Raw genomic sequence first — 27,644 nt, forward strand, 5'->3', positions numbered from 1 at the left:
CCAAGAAGAAACCCTACGTCCATTAGCATTCACTTCCATCCCCCTTTCCCTCCACTTCTGATGACTGCTAACCTAATTTCCATCCCCATGGATTTGCCTATTCTGGAGATTTCATATAAATGGAATAATATAATGTGAGGCATAAAAGCCTTTTACACCTGGCTTCTTTCACTTAGCATAATGTTTTCAAGATTTACCCATGTTGTAGCATGGATCAGCACTTCATTCCTTTTTAAAAAAAATTTTTTTAAAGACTTTATTTATTTATTTGAGAGAGAAGGGAGAGAGACAGCACACAAGTAGGTGGAAGGAGCAGAGGGAGAGGGAAAAGCAGACTCCCTACTGAATAGGGATCCTGATGCAGGGCTCAATCCCAGAAACCTGAGATCATGACCTCAGTCAAAGACTGATACTTAACCCACTGAGTCTTTTGCAGTTCCAAATGAATTTTAGAATGAGCTTGTGAATTTCGACAAAGAAGTTAGCTGAGATTCTAATAGGAGTTGCACTGAATCTGTAGATCAATTTGGGAAGTATTGCCATCTCAGCAACCTTGGGTCTTCTAGTCCATGAACATGAAAAGCCTTTCCATTTACTTAGGTCTTTATTTATTTATTTATTTGAGTGTGAGAGAGCAGAGAGAGAGTGAAAGAGAAAGAGAGCATAAGAAGGAGGAGGGGCAGAGGGAGAGGTAGAAGCCCTATTCCCAAATGGGGCTCAATCCCAGGATCATCCTGGGATCATCCTGGGATCATGATCTGAGCCAAAGGCAGATGCTTAACTGACTGAGCCACCTAGGCACCCTTTATTTAAATCTTTAAATCTTAAATTTTTTTCAATGATGTTTCAGAGTTTTCCGTTACAAGTCTTAAACATCGTCTTTTATTTATTTTTTATTTTTTTTTAAAGATTTTATTATTTATTTGTTAGAGATTGAGAGCACAAGCAGGGGGAACAGCAGGCAGAGGGAAAAGCAGGCTCCCTGCTGAGCAAAGAGCACAAAAGTCTTCTTTTAAATTTTTTCTTAAGTACTCTTTTTTTTGATGCTATTGTAAATAAAATTGCCATCTTAATTAATTTTTAGATTATTTATTACCAGTATATAAAAATGCAACTGATACCGATCTTAAATCTTTCAATCTTATTGAACTTGTTTATTCTAATAATTTTTGTTGTTTCTTTAGGATTTTCCAAACCTACAAGATCATCTCACTTGTAAATTAAGATAGTTTATTTCTTCCTGTCCTATTTGGTTGCCTTTTATTTCTTTTTCTTGCATAATTGCCATGACTAGAACCTCCAGGACAATGTTGAAGAGAGTGACCTTATTTCTTTTAAGGTTTATGTATTTGTTTATTTGTCAGAAAGAGAGAGAGAGAGAGAGAGAATACAAGCAGGGGGAGCAGGAGAGGAAGAAACAAACTACCTGCTGAGTGGGGACCCTGGGATCATGACCCGAGCTGAAAGTAGATGCTTAACTGACTATGCCATCCAGGTGTACCAAAAGTGACCTTTCTAAAACACAATTTTGGATTTTTATTTCCCAGCCTTAGAATCATTCAGTGACTCCACATTGCCCTTAGAATAAAGATTTCACTTCTCATTTGCCTGCGATGCCAGTTTACATCCCACCTTGGCTTTGCATCCTTAATAAAATCCAGCCCAACTGAATCACAATACCTTCCCAGCTCTTTTCTCTTTCTTGCTTCTGGGCCTCTGTGCACATTATTCCCTCTGCCTGATACACTTCCTTCTCCATCCAACCCTTGCTTCACCAGGGCAATTTCTACTCATGCTCTAGATATCAGTTTATATACAGCTTCTACTAAGAAGCCTCCTCTCCCTTGTCCCATGGCACAGTGTGTACTTCCACCTCATTGGGATCTTATTCTTTTAACTTTATTATATTGCATTTATAATTGCCATTTTGCTTGTCTGTCCTCCTCCCTCGGCTATGTGCTTTTTGAGGGTGGAGACTGTGTCTTACTTTTGTAACTCCTCTGCCTTGCAGAGTGCTTGGGACATAGTATGTAATAAAAACTTGTTGTGTTGAATAAATTAATAAATGGGAAGAAGCAATTTATTTGCTTTTTGTAAGTTCCATACTTCAGTAAACCTCATTGGTAGTTCTAATCAGTGGTCTGAAAATGAGCCCACGAGGCTAGGAGTTTGTAGGAAGTTGTTCAGTGTTCCCTCATGGGCTTGAGATAATTGTCCCTTGAAGTTCCAATCAGAACCTTCCCTGTTAAGTAGTAAAAAAAAAAAAAAATTTTTTCACAGTGCCCTTTGGGTTGACATTTAATTATAGGGATAATTTGTTTTATATAGAATTTCAGATTTATGGCCTTTCAAAAACTATTGGTTTTCTTGAATTCAATTCTTCAAAGTTGATGATTTTCTAGGCCCCACTGCATTTTGATGTAACAAAACTATCCAAAACATGTAATGAGGTAGGGAGTATCATTCCCATTTCTTCCATGAGGGGAAGAATAGTTGAGTAACTTGTCCAGGTTCCCAGGGGCAGAATTTGAACCCAAGCCTTTTTGACAATAAATCCATACTTTTACTCATTTACTTCCTCCATCTTACCTACTTAAAATGTATAATTTTACAAAAAGAGTAGGTGTGTCTTACTTGAGGTTTAGCTTGATACTTAGCCAAAATTGTGTATCGTCAGAGTTATCCCTGAAAAATTCTAGAACTTATTCAATATAACATACAGACACATTATATCTGCATAAGTTCAACACAGCCAATTATTTTCTTCAGGCTTAAATCAAATCCTTGCCTCTTTGGTTGAGTATCAGCTGAAATCCTTGGCTTGCATATAGAGATAATATTGAAAGTAACAACAAAAACCCTTTCTTAAAACACTGAGCACTGAGGGTACATAGTTACATTCCTATCAGTTAAATGCAAACATGATGCTACTCCCCTTTTTAAATACTTTGATTTTCTGGACTATAGGATAGGATGGATAGTGCCTCCAGTAAAATAAGTACCTTTTAAAAAAATCTTTCAGTGCCGGAGTCGCCTAGGTGGCTCAGTGGGTTAAAGCCTCCGCCTTTGGCTCAGGTCATGATCCCAGGGTCCTGGGATCAAGACCCACATCAGGCTCTCTGCCTGCCTCTCTGCCTACTTGTGATCTCTGTCTGTCAAATAAATAAATAAAATCTTTAAAAAAAAATCTTTCAGTGCCAAATATTTCTATGAATTGATACAGTCTCTTCAGACTTTCAAAATTTGATAGATTTATTTGAGATCTCTGTTGCAGGTGAGACACTGACAGTATTCCTTAGGAAAGCTAAAGAAAATGGGGCAGTTATAGAGATAACTAAATCCTTAATTATCATTGTCTTAACCATAATGTGATAGTCCCCATTTGTTGAGTACTTATTTCCATGTGCCAGACAGTGTGTAATGTGCCTTATAAGCATTGTCCATTTAATTTTGTTTAGCACTCTGATGTAGTTCGCATAAAACTGAGGCTCAAAGACTTTTAATAACTTGACCATGGTGTTATAGCTTATAAATGGAGGACTTCAATCCAATCTCAAATATTTCTGATTCTACACCCCATCCTCTTAATCACTGTCCTGATGTCAGGGTTTCTGACTTTCTTTTAAATGGGTAAAATAGGGGTGCCTTGGTGGCTCAGAGGCTTAAGCCTCTGCCTTCAGCTCAGGTCATGGTCTCAGGGTCTCAGGGTCCTGGCATCAAGCCCTGTATTGAACTCTCTGCTCAGTAGGGAGTCTGCTTCCCGCCCCACCGCCTGCCTCTCTGCCTACTTGTGATCTTTTTCTCTGTCAAATAAATAAATAAAATATTTTAAAAAATAAAGGGGTAAAATAGATTCCAGATTGCCTTTTAAAAAATTAAGGTGATCAGATTTAAAAACGTCATCAATACAAAACAATAAAGATCCCTTTTGTGTCCAGTAGAGATTTTGCTGTCTGAGAATCTCCAGACAGACACATTTCCCTAAGCCTCTTCTGGCCCAGCCATGATTCCGAGTATGTCCTTGTATCTCCTCCATCTTTCTCTGCTAATTCCTTCCTCTCCCATCCCACTATGCTCCATTCCACAAAACATTTCAGCATGCTCAGAACATACTTGCTCTTCTGTGCTTTGTTGACTCATATTTTCCTGGAAAGACCTGGCCCCATTGGAGATGTTGGTCAGGAGTTTGAGAAGTCCCAGAGAGTTTTAAATAGGGAAATCACAAAATCTGTTTTTTTTTTGTTTTTTTAGTTTTAAAAGATCACTCTTTATGATATAGAATTGATAGTTGTAGGTGCAAACATGAAACTGGGGAGATTAGTGAAGGAATTTCAGCAATGGTCCAGGAGAGAAGTGGTAGTGGCAGTGAAGACAGTGAGAAATGGTCAGATCGAGAATATATTTTGAAAAAAGAATTGGAATTTCAGATATATATAGGAGGTTGAGCCAACAAAACTTGCTTATAGGTTGGACTTGGGCTATGAAAGAAAGCACAGAATAAAAGAAGAAAAGCAATGGACTGAACAAGGCAGGCTCTGTTGGTGTTATAAGATGTTCAATACACAGACATCATTTTAAACTGAGACGTAACTGTTATTATGGCTTAGAAAATCTTTGAAAGAGTTGTTTGTCATTATATGTGTATGTGGAGTGTCTGAGTTTTCTCTAGCTACATGAACCTGTAGTGTATGACACTACACTACACCAGTAGTGCACGACACCAGCGCTAGGTATTTTCACAAAAGTTGCATCATTTAACTTTCACTAAACCCCTAGAAGGAAGAATTAATATCCCCATTTTAGAGAAGAAAACTAAGTCTTAACTTATGATTTGACTGAAGTTATACAGTTGATAAGGAACTTAGCTGAGATTTGAAGTCAAAGTTGACTCTAAAGCCCATGCTTTTGTCACTGCAATGATTCAAAGGTACAAAATCAGAATTCCCCAAACTTTTCTCTGCATTACTTGAAGTCTCTATTGATTCTCATGTGTCCTATTTTAGAGCCCAAGGCTGGCAAACAGGACAGCTTTGTTCTGTCTGTAGCCCATCCGCTGACTTGCCTTGTGATTTAGGGCAAGCTTCTTAATTTGATGGTGTCTCAGCATTCCCACATGTTAAGCAGGGCTAGTAATTAGTGATGGAGACAATGCTTTGAAATCTGCAGATGAAAGGACCTGAGGTCTTGAGTGCAAATATTTTCTTTCCCATGGTGTCCTTTTGGTGTCTTATAGTTTTCTGGACCCTTCATAAGAGAAGAGAAGAAAAGAAAAGAAGAGAAAAGAAAAGACAGAAAAAAAAAAAGGAAGGAAATAGGACAAGTATAGAACTGTGTTTGCTTGCTCACTGGAAGCCAATGGAACTTCAGGGACATAAATGTAATACCCTTCCTTAGTCTCTACTACTGATAAATATCACTAATGGATGAATGAATTTTGTTTAAAAACCATTAAGGTAATTTTTGGAAAACTACTGATGATCTTTAAAGATGATTTCTATTTTTGTTTCTGGTTTCTTAAACCCTAAATATTCTCTAGTAAGAAGAAAAAGGAGCTAATGTGTATTTAGTGTCCACTGTGTGCTAGGTGTCACGCTAACTGCTTTCACATGAAACTTCACTTAAGCATCCTATTAGCACAATCAAGTAGGTGCTATCATTACCTTCAGATTACAGTAAACAATGGCTTGGTATAGTTCACTGACTTGTCCAAGGTCACAAACTTAAGAAGTAGCAGAGCCGAGACTGGACCAGACTGGGGCTTCCCAGTTCTAAATTCAGACTCTTCCCGAGACATCCCATTGCCCTGAAAAATTAGCAATGAAGACAGTTTTGAAATGTCCTATCACACCCTGGCTGTATGTGGCATTTAAAAATCTCTTACTGCTTGTTATTTTCAGTTCCTGGCACAGGGACAGTTATTTGTATAGCACAATTGTTATTATTGTGCAGCTTCACATATTCTTTCTGCCCTGGGCAAACATGAACAATAATGGGCTGTCTTTATGCAATGAACAGCTTGGAAGTATGAGCTCCAGATTATCATTACAATTGTAGTTTAATTTTTTTTTTTCTGTAGCTTAGCACCATTTATATGGAAGGCCTTTCTCAAAGTCTCATGCAAATAAACTGGTTCTTTGTGTATTCAGAGAGCGCCTCAGTTTTTTTTCCCCATAGTTTGAATCAAGCATCCTGTATTTCTGAATGCTGACATCACAGATACGCAGTGTTCTTGAAAAGCTGATATAACAGTCACCTCTAAAGTTGGAATATAAAGAAATAAAAGTAGCTGTAGTGTCCCAGAAGGGTTGGTTGGGGCGAAAGAGTGGGGGTGAGAGTAGGATAGAAAGAAAGATGGAAAGATAGGCTGGTGACAAAGTTGTTCGGGATCTAAGTTCTCCTCTTCAGGATCATCTTGGATTTAGGGCTATTATAAATCCAGAGCCTCATCTTCAGTTTTCCATGTTCAAAAGCACCATTTTATCAAGTCTTCTTGGAGGTGATCAATGTCTGCAGGACACATGTTGCTAGTAAAAGGGCATGAGTCAGAAGACTTATGTATAATTTCTAGCTTTCTCACTATGAATTTGGACAAATTCCTCCTCTGTAAAATAAAATTAATAATAATTCCCACAGGGCTGTTGTGAGGATTACATGAAATAATGTACATGAAAGCAGCATTTGTTGGTTGTCAGTACCCAGATTTAAGTAATCAGACACAACTTTATTACCTAGGGAACATCTATCTTTCCTATAACAGGGATACATGAGTCAGATGTTCAAGGCACTCCTTTCTTACAGCCAACGTATCTGCAAAACTCTCTTAGTAATTGGACAGTTGTCTGAGGGGTAGAATTAAATGGTGATCTTGAAGAATGGTATTCTTATAGCTACCACTAATTAGGCATCTATTCCAGTCAAGACTTTGATAGGATACTTATACATGATTTATAGTCCTTATATCATTCCCATAAAGTAGGTATTATTATCTCCAACGTACACATGAGGTATATGAAGCTTAGAGACCTAGAGTCATTAAGTTGTCCTAGAAAAAACAGGCAAGTCCTTTTTGTCAGCTCCATGAAGCTCGTTCTTATTATAATGAATTAGATCACAACATATCTTCCATTAGCTACATTTTACTCTCCTAAAATAGATTTGGGATATGACCCAGTGCTTTGATGAGATCTGGGACAGGCATTTGCAAGCTGTCATTTAAAAAGAAATCCAGTCCCAGAAGTTCTAGGCCTTTTTAAGAGTTTGGACCATCACTCCTATGACCCATTACATGTCGTTTTAAATTTAAACCAGAACCAATGAGTGGAAAGGAAGCCAGTACAAATTATTGGTGGTCTGGAAAGGGGTCTGGGACAACACCCATATAATAATTTTTAGCTTGTTTTCTCTTGCTGTGGACTCTGATTATCACTATTGTTATTTGAACCAAGGCCCAAAACTACTTTAAGTGACTTTACTGAAACAAGTTACTTACAAAATATTTGTTCCTTGGTTTTCTTATCTGTGAAATGGGGATAAAATAAGGATGCAAATAATAACTATCCATAACATTATGCATTTTAATTAAAATATTTTATTTATTTTACTTATTTGACAGAGAGAGAGATCACAAATAGGCAGAGAGGCAGGCAGAGAGAAAGGGGGAAGCAGGCTCCCCGCTGAGTAGAGAGCCTGATGCGGGGCTCGATCCCAGTACCCTGAGATCATGACCTGAGCGGAAGGCAGAGGCTTAACACACTGAGTCACCCAGGTGCCCCAACATTATGCATTTAATTCACTTCAACAAACCTTTATCAGGTACCTATTTGACTCTAGGAGTTGTGCTAGATTCTGTATGTGAAAACATTTATAAATTGTGAATAGCAATTCTGAAAAAATACAATGTATTGTATTTTTTTTACTATAAATTTTTTTATATTTACTTACTTTTATATATATATAAAATTTTTTATATTTATTTACTATAAATCACACAATGATTATAACAATAATAATTCCTTATGTTTCCTCCATATTTTCAAACTGATCTGCTCATTTTTAAAAAGATCTATTTATTTATTTCAGAGAGAGAGAGCGTGAGCATGAGTGGGAGGGGTAGAAGGAGAGAAAGTCTTAAGCAGACTCTGTGCTGAATATGGAGTCCAATGCAGGGCTTGGTCTTATGACCCTGAGATCATGACCTGAGCTAAAACCAAGAGTGGGACTCTTATCTGACTGTGCCACTCATTTGCCTCTGATCTGCTCATTTTATATATGAGAAGCTGAGTCTCAAATGAGTTAAATAGTTTGTCTGAGGCCACACACCAAATGATTCCAATATTCTCGTTACTAGCTGCATACCTAGCCTTTCTGGAAAACTTCCACTTTATTCACCCAAGAGTAATATCTTCTTTACTTCGTATTGTTTGGAGGAACCTCTTTGAATAGCAAGTGAATTTATAATTCCCATAGTAATTTATGGGATGGCTTTCAGATTTCTTAACCTGCATCTACATCTATAACTACCTCTATCTTTAGGTATTTTCATTTATGTTATGTCATTCATCCTCACAACAAGCCTAAGGTTGTATAGCTGGTAAATGGTAGAGCCAGAATTGTAACCTGGATGTTTTTGGTGTCCAAGCCCTATTTATTCCACACTGCTATACTGCTTCAGTTATTAGCTGTATAAACTGGGCAAATCAATTAACCGCTATAATATTTTTTTCCTCATAATCTTCATTTACTGCATCTATAAAGTGGGTTTATACTTTTCAGAGTTGTAAAGCTGAAATGTGATAATGTAAAATAGAAAAATCAAATAGAAACATCAGTTGTGGTTATAGTTGATGAATGTACCATGGTAGAGTAATTTAAAACAGTATTCCCCCTCCTCCCTTGAGTTAATAAGAATAACAGTAAAAAGAGACCCAAGGAGGCTGTTGAATAAGTTGTTGTTCACCAGACCTGCATGGCTGCTCTTTGTGGCTAGACTTTGTTTTTTTTGTTTTAAAGATTTTATTTATTTATTTGTCAGAGAGAGAGAGGGAGAGAGGGAGCACAGGCAGACAGAGTGGCAGGCAGAGTCAGAGGGAGAAGCAGGCTCCCCGCTGAGCAAGGAGCCCGATGTGGGACTCGATCCCAGGACGGTGGGATCATGACCTGAGCTGAAGGCAGCTGCCCAACCAACTGAGCCACCCAGGCGTCCCTGTGGCTGGACTTTGTAAAAAGAGGTCTGAGCAGAGTCAGGAGTTTCTGGGGGCCCTTCTGGGATGGTTTGCCCATTTTGGCAAAGGTCTAAAAAGTTAGGTGAGGTTTATTTCATCAGCTGGCCCTCCTGGTATATTAAACGAGGGCTGCTATAATGGTGACAAGGTCATGGGCCTGATAGAGCTGTGGTTTATTGGTGTGGGAAGCCACCATGACCGAGAAAGGAAGACCGATTCTGGGCAAAAACATTTATTGAGGCCTACTCTGTGGTAGGCTAAATGGTGAATAGGATATAGTAATGAGTCAGTCCCTTGTCGTCAAGGATTTTAGAGTGTGGTGGGGTAGAGAAAAGCCCTTAATCAACTCTTAAAAACAAGATGAGAATAATAAGAATCATATCAGAACAACTAAAAGGTGGGGCGGGAGTTCCTAGAAGGTTTCTTAAAGTAGCTGGCATATAAGCCAAGTTTTTAAAGAACAGGATTTCTAGTAACTTGTTGTTTATTCCAACTGAAGATGGCAGTATGAGATAGTGTAGGATGCGTTATATTTAACACAAGCAGTAATGAGGCTTTTTATTGAGTACCTGTTGCATGCTAGGGTGTGAGGATATAGAAATACATCAGAAATAGTGCTTGTTGTTGAGAACTCTCAGTGTAGTGGGATAGACAGGTGTAAAGAGTCATTAGAGTGATAATGACTTCATAGGGTAGAGAAGAAATGTCAAAAGAAGAGTGTGTAACTCTGACTTGGGGAGGTCAGGAGATACTTTGCAAAGCAGAAAATACTTGAGTGTGTCTTCAGAAACTAGAAGAAGTTTGCCAAGAGGACAATGGTAGGAGTTAGGAGGCTGTGGGCACCTGCGCAGGTCCCAGTGCTCTTTTATAAAACAATTTAAGTGTGGCAGGCAGCAAGCAGGCAAGGATATTATTCATCATCCCTCCCACTTGGATTTTGACTCTTGGAAAAAATGACTTAAAAGTCTTCTTTTTCAATATCAAGCCCTAATAGCAGATCCAAAACCTAAATGACAGGTTTTGGAGTGAGACCTGGATTCCAACCTGGCTCTCTTAATGAGCTGTATGACCTTACGTAAAATACTTACTTGTGTTTTGGTTTCTTTATTTATACAACTTATTTGTGTCTTAGTTCCTTCCATTCATGCAATTGAAAAATAAAATGTCTAGCACAGAACCTAGCATATTTTAATAAAGTACTGTTATTTCTATCATCTCATTTAGTTTTCACCTGGACTTTGGGTAGAGTTTCCCCCATTTTTCAGAAGCAGAAGGTTAGAGCAGGTAGGTGACCTGCTTAAAGTTTACAGCAGTCTGTAGTCTCCTACCCTTACGCAGCCCGTCCGCCTTACTGCTTGTCCGTGCCGGTTTTTCTCAGGCGGCCCTGGGGGTAGGACCCTGTCCGGTAGCGCGAAATCCGGCGCCAGGATTTGGGTACCGCCGCGCTGGCGCCGGGCGGGCGGGGCCAGGCGGGGCGGGGCGGGGCGGGTGAGAGGAGGGAAGTTGTCGAAGTTAGGGGAGACGCCCGCCCGTCTGCCCGGGCCTAGCCTCTGACCGCTCCCTCCGCCTCCTCCCCGCCCCGAGCCCCAGTCAGCCCGTCCTTCCTTCCCCTCCCGTGCATGATGGAAACACCATGGCTGCGGCGGCCCAGCTCTCCCTGACACAGGTAACGCCGCCTGCCCGCCCGGCTCGGTCGGCCGGTGTCCCAGCCCGGCCCCCTCCCCCACCGTCCTGTGGTTCACCGACCCGGGCAGTTTCTCTCGCCGCGGGCGGGGTGGCCTTCGGTGAGAGCTAGAGCGTGTGTATGTGTGTGTGTGAGTGTGAGACTGTGTGACTGAGGGAGGGCGCCATCCCGAGCCCGCAGCTCCGTCGCAGCAGCCGTGACCCCGCCCCACTCCCCCCCGTCCCCCGCGCAGTGTCCCGCGGCCCCTTGGTCCCACCGCTGAGCGGACCGTGGCCCCTGCCCTGTTCAGCCGTCGTTTGGCCCCTCTCACTCCTCGCAGCTTTCACCCAGCGAGGAAGTTTCCTCCTTCCAGGCCAGAAGTACTCCAGGTGAGCTCCTGTTGAGCTCCCGAGGATCAGCCTCAACCCCAGGTCAACCCTCTCCCCGCACGAGGCTGGCTGGCTGGGTTATGCAGCGCGCTTTTCGTAGTTAAAAGTCACCTTCCCGACCCAGACGCCCAAGGCCTCCTGTAAAATAGCCTTTCTTCTCAAAACGGGCCTTTTCCCTCTGGAGTCCAGCGAAAGCCCTCCCTTCCCCAGCAGTTTCCGATAATTAGCTTCTCTTCCAAATAAGTCTTATACTCTCCCAAGTACTTACCCTGCTGCCTCTTCCTGAATTCAGCCTCTTCCCCCCATCAGGTTTCCTTCTGGGTTAGACCCTCCAGTTCCGTCTCTTTGCTTCCACTCTTGGGGTGGGGGGGGGGGGGGCCTTCTCTTAATCGCTGCCTACACGGGTAACAGGGAAACTTACTTCAACAGGTGTGATGGTTCCTTCAGTCTTGGCGCTGGAAAGACTTTAGCGATCACTCCTTATGGGGGAACCTGTTCTCAGGGTCTTTCCTCTTGCCTTTCTGTTTCCTGCAGAGTCCAGTCCTTGGGCTTCCCAGAAAACCTGGTGCTTCAGCATCATTCATTCTGGCAGCCTCCTCCTTCCCTCTCTGTAAAGGAAGCCAGTTGTAATCTTCTCATGATGTTCGGGATGATGAGGACTTGCACCTGTCAGTCCCTTCCTTCTCCTTTGATCAAAATTTACCCGGGCCATAAACTTCTCAGGTTGTTCTCTCCAAAGCTGGTGACCACGTACTTCCCCATAGGGCCCACCACAGCCTTCCTGCCTGCCTTGTATCTCCCTGACACCTTGTAGTCTCCTTGGCCTAGATTTGTTAGTGCTTATACATTTGGGCCGTTGAGTTTTTTGTGTTGTAGCAAAAGGCTTTGGGATATTTCACCTAGCGTTCTGGAATACAGAAACTGAGTGAGGAATGTTCTCCCCAGGAGCCTGGAGTCACATAAACATGTGCCTCAGGTAAAATAACTAACTTTAGTTTGCAGGAATTCTGTTTCTAAGTGAAGTCTGTCTTTCCCAGGTTTTCTTGATGTTGCTTATCCTATTTTGACAAGCAGATAACAGGGAAGAATCCTTGGAATGTGGTTTTTAGTTTTAGTGGTGAATCTCTTTGGAAGGGTCCTCCAGAGATTTAAATTTGAGGAGTGGCAATATTGACTTTTGGGTGTTCGCTTTTTATGAGTCTAGTTAGTGACTTGCATTATACAAGATCCTGTTGGCAGCTCTTGCTCTCTGGCTGTGTTGTCCAATTCAGGCAGTTTTCCCCTCTTGTTTCCCCTCTTGAAGTTTTTGTTCTCTTGAAGTCTTCTATAGATTTGTTTCTTAGTTTGCATACTTTATTCTCTCCCTGGGTAATGTTTTAGTTTCTGTTTACTGTCATTCATCTCTGGAGATTTTCTTTAGGCTCTGTCAGTTTTACAGACAGTTAAATAATTTAAATATGTTCTTGTGGTTATATATTTAAATACTAACATGTACACAGAGGAAATAGTGCATCGGGAGTATTATCCTTAAGTGTCTCACATACGAGAGAACATATGTGAGAACATACATTGGTGGTTCATTTATATTGATAATTCAGATTAAGTCAATTTAGAATATTTTGATTTTAAGACAGTAAGAGGCAGTAAGGTCTATGTTAAGGGACAGGAAAAAGAACCTTTCTAAGTGTTAATATACCCTAATGTGCCTCATTGTTATTTTAAAACTTTTCTAATTTGTGTTTTTTAAATTTTTTAACTATTTGAAGCAAATAAACTAAGGTAACAATGCAGCCTGGTTTCACACTCATTATTGGTCTGTGTCACGCCCCACCATCCACCCCCAAATATACATACTTAGGCATACTCAAGTGAGAAATCCTCCAGGACAGGACATCTTTTAATTCATCTCTCTTCCTCAGTGCCCATCTGGAAGAAGGTGATTAAAAACTGTCTTATGAATGACTGAAAATTTTAAAGGGCTCTGTGACAGTTAAAAGATTAAACAGTTGCTGAAAGTGGTTTCTGCCTCTGGTCACGAGATAATAATGGTTTTGGAGTAGGTTCTTCCATTCAACAAATATTGATTAAGTACAGATTATGTGCTAGGCGCTCTGCTGGGATTGTCTTGTTTATAGTTTTTTGCCTTTATCAGTTAAGCAAGACTGACAGTTTGGGGGAAAAATGTGAAAAATATTTTAATTTACTCTTTCCTTCATCTTTCCCTGCCTAACAACCAACCCACCAGCTCCCAGCCACCAAAATAAATTATTTAAATTATCATATTGTAGCTTCTAGAGAGGATAGAATAGTACAGTAATGAAATTTAGTTCCAAGAGCTAACTCTGTGGAATGAGTTAGATCTCCAAGTCCTCAGTTTTCTTAATTTTAATACTCATTCAACAAATACTTGTTGAGCATTTACTGTGTGCCAGGAATTACGTGCTAGGTACTGAGGATACACTAAGGAACAAAATAAATAACAGTTTTTGCATACAAAACATGGAACTTACATTGTAGTAGGGGAGTTTGAATTAGCTGATCTAAGGCCCTTTCCAGCTGACCTTCTTTTTTATAGATCATATGCTATGATTTGTAGCTTTAGTGGGACTTTCCCAGAGGTACTTTGTGCAGGGTAGCCTTAGTGTGTGTTTGCTTTCTTTCTTTCTTTCACTTTTGAAAATGTTAAGTAGGCTCCCTGCCAAGCGTGGAGCCCAGTATGGGGCTTGAACTCAATCACCCTGAGATGGAGACCCAAGCTGAGATCAACAGTTGGATGCTTAACCAACTGAGCCACCCAGGTGTCCCTAGCCCATAGTGTTTTCTAATTTCAGTTGTCTTCAGTAGACATTCTCTTTTCTTTTAAACGATGAGAAGTAAGACTTGAATCAGAAAGATACTGTGATTTTTGCTTGTACTGACAGATTACAAGAAAGCTATTAATACTTTCTCTCTTTTAGCTTTTCCAGTTCCCCATTTCCTCTTCAAGCCTGTATTCTTTTTATTTTTTTTTAAAGATTTTATTTATTTATTTGGCAGAGATCACAAGTAGGCAGAGAGGCGGGGGTGGGGGGGTGGGGGGGGTTGGAAGCAGGCTCCTTGCCAAGCAGAGAGCCAGATGTGGGGCTCTATCCCAGGAATCATGACCCAAGCCGATGGCAGAGGCTTAACCCACTGAGCCACCCAGGTGCCCCACAAGCCTGTATTCTTTTTTTTTTTTTTTTTTTTTTTTTTTTTTTTTTAAAAGATTTTATTTATTTATTTGACAGAGAGAGAGATCGCAAGCAGGCAGAGAGGCAGGCAGAGAGGAGGAAGCAGGCTCCCCGCGGAGCAGAGAGCCCGATGCGGGGCTCGATCCCAGGACCCTGAGATCACGACCCGAGCCGAAGGCAGCGGCTTAATCCACTGAGCCACCCAGGCGCCCCAAGCCTGTATTCTTAATAATACTACTGCTATCAGCTTTTCTTACTATATGTATACATGTATATACTATATGCATATGTATATATATAGTTTACTCTGTACATACAAGGGTGTTCCAGTATGCAAGGAATTTTACTTCATTTGATTAAACACTCCATTTTACGAACCAGGGAATTTACATGAGCTAATGAGTAATTTAAGATTTGAGCCAAGGTATGTAGGATTTCAAAAGCTGTCTATTTCTCTGTGTACTAGATGCATGGCATGTCCAGTGCTCCCTTGTATTTTTGATGCTCTTTTTCAGTAAATGCCCTATTGTCCTAATTAGATAGTAAACTTGAGGATGGAAGCCATGTCTTTTGCCTCTGAATCTCCAGTGTCTTTTATGATAGGTTGACGATAATAATTGTGGGTATACAAGTGGTGTTCTTGGTGATGGTAAAAGTTTTATTTTATTGAAATATGACATGATATGAGTATTTTAAATGATCATCCGGCAGTTCAGCTTTATGCTGAGGTTTTCTTGTTTAATTTAGCAGGCATTCTTTTTTAATAATAAAAAAGCCCTTAGAATGGGATTTAATTGAAAAAATCTTAGTATATGGTCTAAACCAGTAAGTGCTGTAAGAATACTTTTCCTTTTAATGCCTTTTTAAAAAAATTTTTTTTTAAAAATTTTTATTTATTTATATGACAGACAGAGATCACAAGTAGGCAGAGAAGCAGGCAGAGAGAGAGGAGGAAGCAGGTTCCCTGCTGTGCAGAGAGCCAGATGCGGGGCTCTATCCCAGAACCCTGAGATCATGACCTGAGCCGAAGGCAAAGAGAGGCCTTAACCCACTGAACCACCCAGGCACCTCTTAATGCCTTTTTTTTTTTTTTTTAAATATTTTATTTATTTGACAGAGGGAAATCATAACTAGGCAGAGAGGCAGGCAGAGAGAGAGGAGGAAGCAGGCTCCCCGCGGAGCAGAGAGCCTGATGCGGGGCTCGATCTCAGGACCCTGGGATCGTGACCTGAGCTGAAGGCAGAGGCTTTAACCCACTGAGCCACCCAGGCGCCCCAATGCCTTTTTTTTTAAATTGAAAGAGTGATACAACTATTACAGAAACTTTGGCAACTGGAGAGAAAAAATCATATAATTTACAGTTTGTGGTGTTTATTTTCAGTTTCATTAAAGAAAAAATACATGATGTGTTAATGAGTGTGTCATCTTAGTGATCTGGTTTAGTAATTATGACAGTAAATATCAGGACACAATATAAAAATTACATGTTCTCAGAAGCAGAAAGAGCGTATTTATTTAACATGAATATTTGAGTTCTTACTATGGGAAGGGCACAATTCTCTTTTGCCTGCAGTTACAGTACGTATACTCAGAAAATCCATACCTCTATAAGTGATATCCAACTGTTCTCAAAAATGGCTTGGAATGTTCAGCATTTGGGAGGAGTTGTCATAGTTAAAATTAATTAGGAACAGTTGGGTTTGTTCAGTGTCCCCCGGGAGTAACGTAAGAGTGTATTCTTTTGCTTTCATTCTATTTGCAGACAGTGATAATGGACTAAAATGTAGTAGAAAAAGGTTGAGCATCTTTCTTTGGTAACGAATCATAGTTATAATCTCCTGTCACTAATAGTCTGATTTAAGGACTCAATCTATGGTGTTTTACTTGCTCTTCAAGGAATTAAACACACTTATACACTTCTTTGTTTCATGAATTTTGCACTTAATAATGTTGGAACTCTGGAAACCAGAAGCAGGAAAATGGGTTGAGTGAGAGAGAATGAAAGAGAAAGAGAAAGAGAAATACCTGGTTACTTGGAGAATTGGTAGAAATAAATGGAAAGTTAATCCAGGCAGAGTTCATTAGGTAAACCCATACACTGGAATTTCTTGTTTAAGTGTTTAAACTCTCATCAACAAGATAAAATATTATGCCTTCATTAAAAATTGTGTTTATTAGGAGCTTGTAATAAGAGGAAGAATATTGTAATTTGAATGCTGTATTACATCAAAGTGGAGACATTTTATTTAGAAGAATGATCTAACCCAGTTAAACATGAACAGAAAAAAAAGACTGAAAGGAAAAAAAGCACCAAGGTTTTATAATAGCATGGTTATAGTTTTATTTACCTTCTTTTCGATGGTGGACTTGTATTTCTTTTGCAATCTGCTGATTTAGCATTTCTGTATGACAACTTTTTTTGGACTATTTACTGTTAAGTTAAAATGAATGACTATATAATGTGAAAATCTATTCTAAGATTGCATTTACACTTGCATTTCATCTTAAACATTCCCATCTTTGTATTTAGAGAAATTGGTCAGAAGAATGATAATAATAACTATTGTTAAAATTGATTTGGAGAATTGTCACAGGACTAATTTTATAAATTTGTGTGCTGCTTTATGATTTAAAAGCGTTATATTCTCTCATTTGATTTTCACAATAACTAACAAGCTAGGCTATTGCTATCATTTCAAATTAGAGAATACTAAGGCTCAGAATTTGCAACTTAAGTTTTATAGTCAATAAATAAAAACATAAACCCATGTTTAAAAAAATTCAAGCAGTGCCAGGGAAAGCCTCCGTCCTGCTCTGGGTTCTGGGTCTCTTTCCTAGAGACAGTCATTCTTGCCACTTTGTTTTGTGTGTATTTCCAGCAATAATCTGTGATGTATATGTAAATATGCATGATTTTTCTTTTGAGTAGCCTGCATATTGTTTCATGGCATATTATTATTTATTTATGTATTTATTTATTTTTAGCTTAATTTAGGAGATTGTTCTCTACCAGTATATATAGATCTCCTTCATTATTTTTTTTTTTTAGATCTCCTTCATTATTTTTAAAACTTTGGGATCTTTCCTTATATGAATATACTGTAATTTATTTAACTAGCTACCTAACGATGGCCATTTTTTTTTTTAAAGATTTTGTTTATTTATTTGACAGAGATCACAAGTAGGCAGAGAGGCAGGCAAAGAGAGAGGAAGGTAAGCGGGCTCCCCGCTGAGCAGAGAGCCCCACGTGGGGCTTGATCCCAGGACCTTGGGATCATGACCTGAGCCCAAGGCAGAGGCTTTAACCCACTGAGCCACCCAGGCGCCCCTAACAATGGCCATTTATGTTGCTTCCAATTGTTACGACTAACAGTGCTGCAGTGAATATTCTTTTTTTTTTTTTTTTTAAAGATTGTATTTATTATGTCTTTGTTGGTTATGTGTTAAAATTATCTTCTACTTTGGGGCACCTGGGTGGCTCAGTGGGTTGAGGCCTCTGCCTTCAGCTCGGGATCCCCGGGTCCTGGGATCGAGCCCCGCATGGGGGCTCTTTGCTCCGCAGGGAGCCTGCTTCCCTTTCTCTCTCTCTGCCTGCCTCTCTGCCTGCTTGTGATCTTGCTCTGTCAAATAAATAAATAAGAAATCTTAAAAAAAAAAAAAAAAGTTGACCTCATGCACTGTATTTCCTGTCATATAAGTGAATTTTTTAGTATTTTGTGCAAAAGTAAGGTAGAAGTGAGATATAAGAAACTTAACTTTGTGATACAAATAATGCTTTCATGAATTGGAAGTGCAATTAAAAAAGGTTGGCGCTCTTTTAAAAACTTGTTTTTTATATAGTACCATATATACAAAGAAAAGTAAGCCTTACTTTCTCCCTTTAGATTGGGGATTTTGTAATGGGAATTTAATGGTACCAGGAGTCTCATCTGAAATAATCAGGCTGCTTGTATCTTGTTATGTCTCAATAAAAATAAAAATTTGGCTAAGAACAATGGGACAAGACCATACTTTTTTGGGGGAGAGTGTCTGTGTTATATTTTTTGAATTTTTTAGATCATGGTTTTCAATTTGGCACAATTGAATTTTGGGCTAGGTAGCTCTTTGGTGTAGGGGGGCTGTCCTGTGCATGTGGGATGTTTTGCAGGTTCCTTATTCATGAGATGCTAGTAGCGCTCTTCCCATTTGGGACAGTCAGAAATATCTCCAGATATTTCCAGATGTTTCCTGGGGGACAAAATTGCTCCTAGTTGAGCATCACTTGTTTATATATACTTTTTAAACTCAGTGATCCAGTAAGGCATATAGGAGATAAAGAAGTATGTGCTTTCTTGGGATAGGGAGAGAATAGCTCGTCTTCATATTTTTATCCCTACACCTGCCATGTGGCATGAATGGCTACTTGTGCATAGATTTTGAACTTAAGAAAGTTAAATCTTAAGAAACTGGAAATTGTGAATTTAATTTTCTATGTAACTTCTCTGCCTTTCTTAGTGTGGTCTTTAGTTGTAGAACAATTCTGTCTAGTGGGCTAAGTATTAATACAAAGATACAGAAAGGAAAACATTCTTATACCATTATTAAGAAAGAAGAGGACTGTTGTTTCGTAAACTCCTAATAAGCAATAGATACTTTTAGGTGACATACATATATTATTTCACTTAATCTTCATAGTGTTTACAAAGTAGAGATTAGTCTTATATATTACTTACTTAGGTTGTGTTGTAAGCAGTAGATTTTTGAGATTTGAACCCAGGTACATCTATTTTTTATTTTTTAAGAGCAGCTTTTTTTTTTTTTTTTTTAAATTTATTTGACAGAGAGAGAGAGAGAGATCACAGGTAGGCAGAGAGAGGAGGAAGCAGGCTCCCCGCCGAGCAGAGAGCCTGATGTGGGACTCGATCCCAGGACCCTGGGATCACGACCTGAGCCGAAGGCAGAGGCTTAACCCACTGAGCCACCCATCTATAAGAATAGATGCTTAGGTACATCTATTCTTAAACACATTTGCTATACTGTTTCCTGTAAATAGTCTTTGACAGTAAGACAACTATGAAAATGAACATTCACGTGATATTATATTCCTCCATTGTTATATAAAAGGAACAAATTATTGAGAGTGAGGTATGTGTATGTGTGTGTTCTTATGTGTGTGAGGGAGGGAGAGAGAAGAGATCAATATTGGGATAATAATAATAATTAATACTTATTGAGCTGTTATGTGTCAGGCACTGTTTTTAATAATTTTTACAACCTGATGAACTTTTGAGTAATCCTTCTAACCTGATAACTGGATTATCCTTATCATCTTTGTTTGGCAAAAAAAGGAAGAAATTTAAGCTCAGAGGTGAAGTAATTTGTTCAAGGTCAAGCTGCTCCTATGTAGTAGAGTGAGAATTGTGAGCCAGGTAGTGTAAACAGTGCATATAAACTGAATGAATGTGTTTTTGAGGGCAGAATAATAGCTCTGACGGATCTAATTGTGGTAATAACACTTGGTTAACAGAACTTATGTTCTAGGCTGCAGCATCTTTTTATGTGAAAATCACCTTATCATTGCAAGCACCAAATCTCTAGAAAGTGATTATTATACCAGATAGTGGAGAGTTTTTGTAGACTTGATAGAAGGTAGAGTTACATTTTGCAACCTAGGAATTTATTACTCATGAAAACCTAAGCCTGTCTTGGTTTGTGTACATCATACCAGTATTTATTTTCAAGCTAATACTCTCTTGGATATCATAGTTTGGACTTGGAGTTCTTTCAGTATTTTATTTTTTATTTTTTTTTTTTAATATTTTTTATTTATTTGACAGAGAGAAATCACAACTAGGCAGAGAGGCAGGCAGAGAGAGAGGAGGAAGCAGGCTCCCTGCAGAGCAGAGAGCCAATGCGGGGCTCGATCCCAGGACTCCGGGATCATGACCTGAGCCAAAGGCAGAGGCTTTAACCCACTGAGCCACCCAGGCGCCCCTCTTTCAGTATTTTAATGCTAACGATAATACCATGATCAGAAAAAAAAAATTCCCTAAGAAACAAACTGTTTTATTGAATAAAACCGAAAACCACTAGGTGTAAGGATTTCTGACATTCCAGATATGAACATTGTAGAGAGCTAGGGTGAAGTAATGGGAGATCTTGGGTTTTGCAATGAGAATGTTTTAGATTAAATCCTTTGTGTAATAAGTTTCTTAGCTTCTGATTCTCTCTTTTTTTTTTTTTTAAGCCTATAGAATGGGGGATACACTTTACTTGCAAGATTTGTTGTGAAGATTATGTGAGATAATGGGTACAAATGTCCAAGATCAGTTTAAATGGTAGCAGCTAATAATAATAATAACAACAACAGCAACAACTGCCTGCAGTAGCCAAATATTTATAGTTGGTGGATTTTACTTATTTATAGGGCCATTAATTTTTGTGAACTGTTGTACTTAGAATTGCCACAGATCATGGATACCAAGGATTACTGGTAACTTTATTTTATCTTGTATTCTATAGGTGTAACACAGATATATCATTAGACATATACGAAAAATGTGAAACTTCTGTGCATTAAAGATGCTTCTGTTATTGCTGGTTGATCTCTTTTATTTCAGAAACCATTTACTGAATGCCTCCTGTGTTGTCATCACTGTGTTAGGCCTTAGACATATAAGCAGAGAAAGACCTGGACTCATGCATGCAATGAAGTACCTTTCAGTCCTTTAGGGAGATAAACACTGACTTTCTGGGATGATGGTGATGATGCCTTGAGAAGGGGTGATGGAAGTAAGGCACTAGGGTGCTATGGAGTATTCTGTGATTATGATGGACCATTTTGTGGTAGTTTAGTTTTTGAGTTGATTGGAACCATAGATAGCATTTTAAATTGTACTTGAAAAGATAGCTTGAAGCAATAGAAACATTTGATTCAAGTCAGAATGTATTTTGGTGCATAGGGTCCACATTGGGGGATATGCCATTTTCTTATGATTCATTCTCTGCTTTTTTTTCCTTTGTATTAAAGCAAGAATTTTTAACCTGGAGCATAGGACATTAGGGAGGGGTTTCTAGGATAGCTTTCAAAGAATCTTTGACCTACTCTAAATAGTATGTAAAAAATTAAGAATATCAAGTTTTCTATCCCACGGATACTCAGGTTTTATTTTATTTTTTAAAAATTTTAAAAAGATTTTATTATTTGACAGGGGCAGAGAGCACAAGCAGGGGGAGCAACAGGCAGAAGGAGAGGGAGCAGCAGACTCCCCACTGAGCAAAGAGCCCAACATGGGGCTCAATCCCAGGACCGTCTTGACCTGAGCTGAAGGCAGCCGCTTAACCGATTGAGCCACCCAGGCACCCCAGAAAATTTTATGTGATTTTTGTTTAGTTTATAAGATCTTGAATGGCAAAGTAGACAGCAGCAGTATTCAGATAGGAACAACAGTCGCAAAAATGCTGTTGTGAAGGAACATATTTAATTTGGCTTCAGACTACATTTATAGTTTATAAAGTTCATTTAGCATGGGAAATTTGCATTAAAAGTTGTAGCTTGAAAAAGATGGGATGATTTCAGTTTGCATATAGTTTTCATTCTTCTTTACAGGCTGGGTTGCTTTCATACTTAGTCTTGGTCTCTACATTCTGTTCCATGTTTTATGTTTTGATTTGTTTTTTATTCTAGTACACTTTCATATGGGGCCTTATAAGACCTTGGGGTGGATTCTGGACCATCTGGTACTTTAGAACAGTTAAAAACTTAACTCTATTGACTATACTTTGACCCAGACTGTTTGAAAAGTCCTGGTTTGTCTCTGTGCTTGATGGTTTTGTTTCTCTGTACGCTCACAGCTTTTTATGACTATTTTCTTCCTTATTTTAGTACAGAAATTTTACCAGTCCTTGATGGGTTTTTTCTTTGTATGCTTACAGCTTTTAATGGCTATTTTCTTCCTTATTTCAATACAGCGGTCTTACCAGTATCAGTGTTCATAGGCTAAGGTTAAGGTTAAGATGGACAAGTCTTATTTTTCTATAACCTCACTCACATATACACACATAAAACTCTAATAAGGAAAACTTCCCAAAACACTCTATTTTTTAAAATGAGTGTATGATTGTCATGACTTACACATGTTTAATAAATATTAAAAATATTTAAAAATTTATTTTTAGGCAGTAATTATAGTTTTTTTATCATGAGGCTAGATGGAAGAGAATACTCTTGTGAATTTACCGAATTTATTTCTATTACTAGTTTAAAATATTTCATATGTGAAATTAATGGTATTTTTGACCTATATTTGCATTTGGAAATATGAGCTATCAAGCAGTATTAAAAAGCAGTAAAGCAGTAGAGGTACTGAATTTATAAAATGTTTAAAAATTGTTTAGTTGTTAATAAGCTTTCTTTGAGCTCCCTGGCACATTTTGTCTTTTTTTTAAACAAACTTAGTGACATAATCTGTGTATCATACAGTTAACTGATGTACAGTTCAGTGATTTTTAGTCTTTATAGATGTGTGCAACCATCACCAGAGTCAATTTTGGAGCATTTAATTGCCTCAAAAGAAACCTCATACCCTTTAGGTATCATCCTCTTCCATGCTTTCCCCAGCCCCAAATAACCATTAATCTATTTTCTGTCTCAATTAGATTTTCCTACTCTGGACTTTGTGTGAATGGAATCATGTACTGTGTGGACCCTTGTGACTAGTTTCTCTCACTTAACATAACGTTTCTTAGGATTATCAGAGTTGTATTAAGTACCAGTACTTCATTCCTTTTTTGGCTAAATAATACTTCATAGTATGGTTATACCACATTCTCTTTATCTGTTTTTCCATCAGTGGACATTGGGGATGTTTCTTCCTTTTGGCTATGATAAATAGTCTGCTATGAACATCCATGTACAAGTTTTTGTGTGGCTATATGCTTTTATTTCTGCTGGATATTTATCAGGTCAAATAGTAGCTTTATGTTTATATTTAATTGTTTGAGGAACTGGCAGACAATTTTCCAAAGTGGTTGCACCTTTTGCATTCCCACTAGCTGTGTATGAGGATGAGGACTTCGCATCTTCTCTAGTAATTGTTACCGACTTTTCAGTTCTGGCTATGGCCAGCATTCTAGTGACTGTGAAGTAGTATCACGTGCTTTGATATGTATTTCCCTGATGACAGATGTTTTCTAGCATTTTTACATGTGCTTATTTTAGCCATTTGTATATTTTCTTCAGAGTAATGTTCATTCATGTCCTTTCCCATTCTTTAGTTGGGTTGTCTTTTGATTATTGAGTTTTAAGAATTTGTTATATATCTAGATGTATGTCACTTGTGAGATACATGATTTGCAAATGTTTTTTCCCATTCTCTGGATTGTCTTTCCAGTCTCTTGATGGTGTCCTTTGATACATAAAACTTTAAATTTTGGTGAAGTCCAATTTATCTATTTTTTTTCTCGTTTGTTACTTGTGCTTTTGGTGTTTTATCAAAGAGTTTTTTGGCAAATACCCTCTCATGAAGATTGATCCTTATGTTTTCTTCTTCTTCTTCTTCTTTTTTTTAAAGATTTTATTTATTTATTTGACAGAGATCACAAGTAGGCAGAGGCAGGCAGAAAGAGAGAGAGAGAGAGAGAGAGGCAGACTCCCTGCTGAGCAGAGAGCCTGATGCTGGGCTGGATCCCAGGACCCTGGGATCATGACCTGAGCCGAAGGCAGAGGCTTCAACCCACTGAGCCACCCAGGTGCCCCCGCTATGTTTTCTTCTAATAGTTTTATAATTTTAGCTTTTACCTTTAGGTCTTTGATTAATTTTGGGTTAGTTTTCACGTATGGTGTGAGGTGATGGTCCAATTTCATTCTCTTATATAGTTCTCTAGTTCTCACAGCATTGTTTGTCAAAAAGACTGTTCTTTCCACACTGAGTCATCTTGTTAAAAATCATTCGACCAGGGGCGCCTGGGTGGCTCAGTCGGGTAAGTATCTAACTGTTGATTTTGGCTTAGGTCATGATCTCAGTGTCCTGTGATCCAAGCCCTAGCCCAGCCTTGGGCTTCACCTGGAGATGAAGCCTGCTTAAAATTCTCCCGCTGTCTCCTTTTCCACCCGCTCCTCCTGTGCACCCATGTGTACCTACTGTCTCTCTAAAAAAAAAAAAAAAAAAAAAAAAAATCATTTGACCGTAGATGCATGAGATTATTTCTGGACTCTTAATTCTCTATTATCTATCTTAATTCTCTATTGATCTATATGTTTATCCTTGTATAGTAAAGCACTGTCTTGATTATGGTTGCTTTGTAGTAAGTTTTGAAATTGGAAAGTGTTAGTCCTCTAACTTTGTTTTTCTTTTCAGAATTGTTTTTCGCAACTTTGGGTTCCTTGTAATCCCATGTGAATTTTAGAATTGGCTTGCCATCTATAAAGAAGTCATTTGGAATTCTCATAGAGATTGCATTGAGTCTATAAATCAGTTTGGGGAATATAGTTATCTTAATGTTAAGACTTCAATCCATGGACATGTGATTTTTTTTCCATTAAGTATATCTTTAATTTTGTTCAATATTGTCTTATAGTTTTTAGCGTGTAAGTTTTGTACTTTGTTAAATATTCTTGAGTATTTTATTCTGTTTTTATTCCTTAATTATTTGAATGGAATTTATTTCTTAATTTCATTTTCATATTGTTCATTCCAAGTGTGTAAAAATTCTGTTAATTTTTGTATATTGACCTTGTATCCTATAATGTTACTGAGCTCATTTATTCTAATAGTTTTTTAGTGGGTTCCTTAGGAATTTTTATGCACTGTATAAGATCATGTCATCTATGAACAGAGAGGGTTTTACTTCTTCCTTTCCAATCTGGATGCCTTTTAAATACTGTTCTAGTCTAATTTCCCTGGCTAAGACGTCCAAGACAATGTTGAATAGAAGTGTTGCGAGTGGACATTCTTGTTTTGTCCCTGATCTTTGGGGGAAAGTGTGCACATTATATATTTGTACCTGGAAGGTGCCTAGTTCAGCAATTGATTGTTGAAGAAACCTAGTATTATTTGAAAGGGGTTTAATTCACATTTTGGTTATATAGCTCAGGGGTTCTTGAGAATGAACCTGTATATCAGCATCACCTGAGAACTTTTTAGAAATGCAAATTCTTAGACCTTCCTCAGTCCTACTTTGAATCAGAATCAGAAACTGGGGCGCCTGGGTGGCTCAGTGGGTTAAAGCCTCTGCCTTCGGCTCAGGTCATGATCCCAGGGTTCTGGGATCGAGCCCCGCATCGGGCTCTCTGCTCTGCGGACAGCCTGCTTCCTCCTCTCTCTCTCTGCCTGCCTCTCTGCCTACTTGTGATCTCTGTCTGTCAAATAAATAAATAAAATCTTAAAAAAAAAAAAAAAAAATGTAAAAAAAAAAAAAAAAAGAATCAGAAACTTGGGGAGGGGTGTGGTTTACTTCACCTTTGGCATGATAAATGTAGTTCATATTTTGAAAAAAACTACAAATGTTACAGATGAGTAACATGCAGGGTTTTAAGTATATGAAGCATGTAGTATTCACAAAGACTATTTATAGTAGGTAGTTTTCCTTTCTTCCTTTCTCTCTGTCTCTCTCTCTCTCTCTGTCTCTATTTCTTTCTTTCTCATGTAGACCAACCCAGGAGTTTGTTTTCTATGCTTTTGGGCAAGGGGTTAAGAGTGAGCTCTGGCATTGTACTGCATGGCTTGAAATTCTTATTCTGCCATTTACTAGCTACGTGAATTTGGGCAAGTTGTTTAATCTCCTTGTGTTTCAGATTCTTCGTATGTAAAATGTGAATAAGAGTGTCCACTTTATAGATTGTGAAGATTAGATGAGATAATACAAGTGGAGTGCTGAGAATAGTGCTTGGCCCATAACTAAGTCTTTAATAAATAAAAGTATTTGCTTATTACAATTATTATTGGTCAAGAGGATTGAGTCATGGCCCATTTTTCATTAATTTGTTTACATTTTTCTTGCTGTGCCTGAATTTTTCTTCCTCTTCTTTGCTTTACTCATTTGACAGGTACTGTGTACCTCATACTTGTGAAGCACTGGTGTCTGCACTGTGACATACACAGCAAGCAAGACAGATTGTTGTTGGCCCCATGGGTTAATATTTCTGGTGAGGGAGACCAACAGAAATAAATAGATAATAAATATGTCCAGTTGTGATAAGAGCTAGGAAAAACAGTAAGAGTGAGGTAAGAGAAGAGGGTGCTATCAGGGGCTAGTTTGGATAGGGAGGTTAGAAAGGCCCCTCTGAGGAAGTTGTATTTGATCAGAGATCTGAGTGAAATAAGTGAGCCATGTGATATCTTTTTTTTTTCTTAAGATTTTATTTATTTGAGGGGTGCCTGGGTGGCTCAGTCATTAAGCGTCTGCCTTCGGCTCGGGTCATGATCCCAGGGTCCTGGGATCGAGCCCCACATAGGGGGCTCCCTGTTCTGCGGGAAGCCTGCTTCTCTCTCTCCTACTTATCCTGCTTGTGTTTCCTCTCTCGCTGTGTCTCTCTCTGTCAAATAAATAAATAAAATCTCAAAAAAAAAAAAAGATTTTATTTATTTGAGGGGCCCCTGGGTGGCTTAGTTGGTTAAGCGACTGCCTTAGGCTCAGGTCATGATCCCAGAGTCCTGGGATCAAGGCCCGTGTCAGGCTTCCAGCTCCATGGAGAGTCTGTTTCTCTGTCTGACCTTCTCCTTTCTTGTGCTTTCTCTCACTCTCTCTCAAATAAATAAAATATTTTTTCTAAAAAAAGATTTATTTGAGGGGGGGCAAGAAAGAGTGAATACTAGTGGTGGGGAAGGCAGAGGGAGAGGGAGAAGCAGACTCCTTGCTGATCAGGGAGCCTGATGTGGGCCTCGATCCCAGGACACTGAGATCATGACCTGAGCCGAAGGCAGCTGCTTAATGGACTGAGCCTCCCAGGCTCCCAACCATATGAGTATGTATGGACATGTTCCAGGTAGATGAAATAGCAAGTGCAGGGGTCTTGAGATAGGAGTGCTCTTTACAGTTGTGTGACTGGTTCCTCTAAGATCTAATTTTAGGTGTCACTTGTAACTGACTTCTCAGGTTTTTCTGCTTGTTATAAAATAATTCAGACATGACTTTTATTGACTTTTCCTCTTCTGTTTCCCTTAGGTATCTCTGATTCCATAAC

At 38.8% G+C, this 27,644-nt stretch overlaps 1 protein-coding gene across 2 annotated transcripts in view; it reads left to right on the forward strand.

Moving 5' to 3' along the window:
* Nucleotides 1-10,732: 10,732 nt before the first annotated feature.
* The window catches only part of EPS15 (epidermal growth factor receptor pathway substrate 15), a 150,592-nt gene continuing 133,680 nt past the window's right edge, over nt 10,733-27,644 (forward strand). The window contains exon 1 of one of the 2 annotated variants that reach the window (XM_046005784.1): nt 10,733-10,887. In XM_046005784.1, coding sequence (XP_045861740.1) covers nt 10,855-10,887 — 33 coding nt within the window. In that variant the 5' untranslated portion in view covers nt 10,733-10,854. The remainder of the gene's footprint in view (nt 10,888-27,644) is intronic. The other variant, XM_046005776.1, reaches the window with a different exon arrangement.

The sequence above is a fragment of the Meles meles genome, chromosome 1 (assembly GCF_922984935.1).
Source record: "Meles meles chromosome 1, mMelMel3.1 paternal haplotype, whole genome shotgun sequence".
Lineage (NCBI taxonomy): Eukaryota > Metazoa > Chordata > Mammalia > Carnivora > Mustelidae > Meles > Meles meles.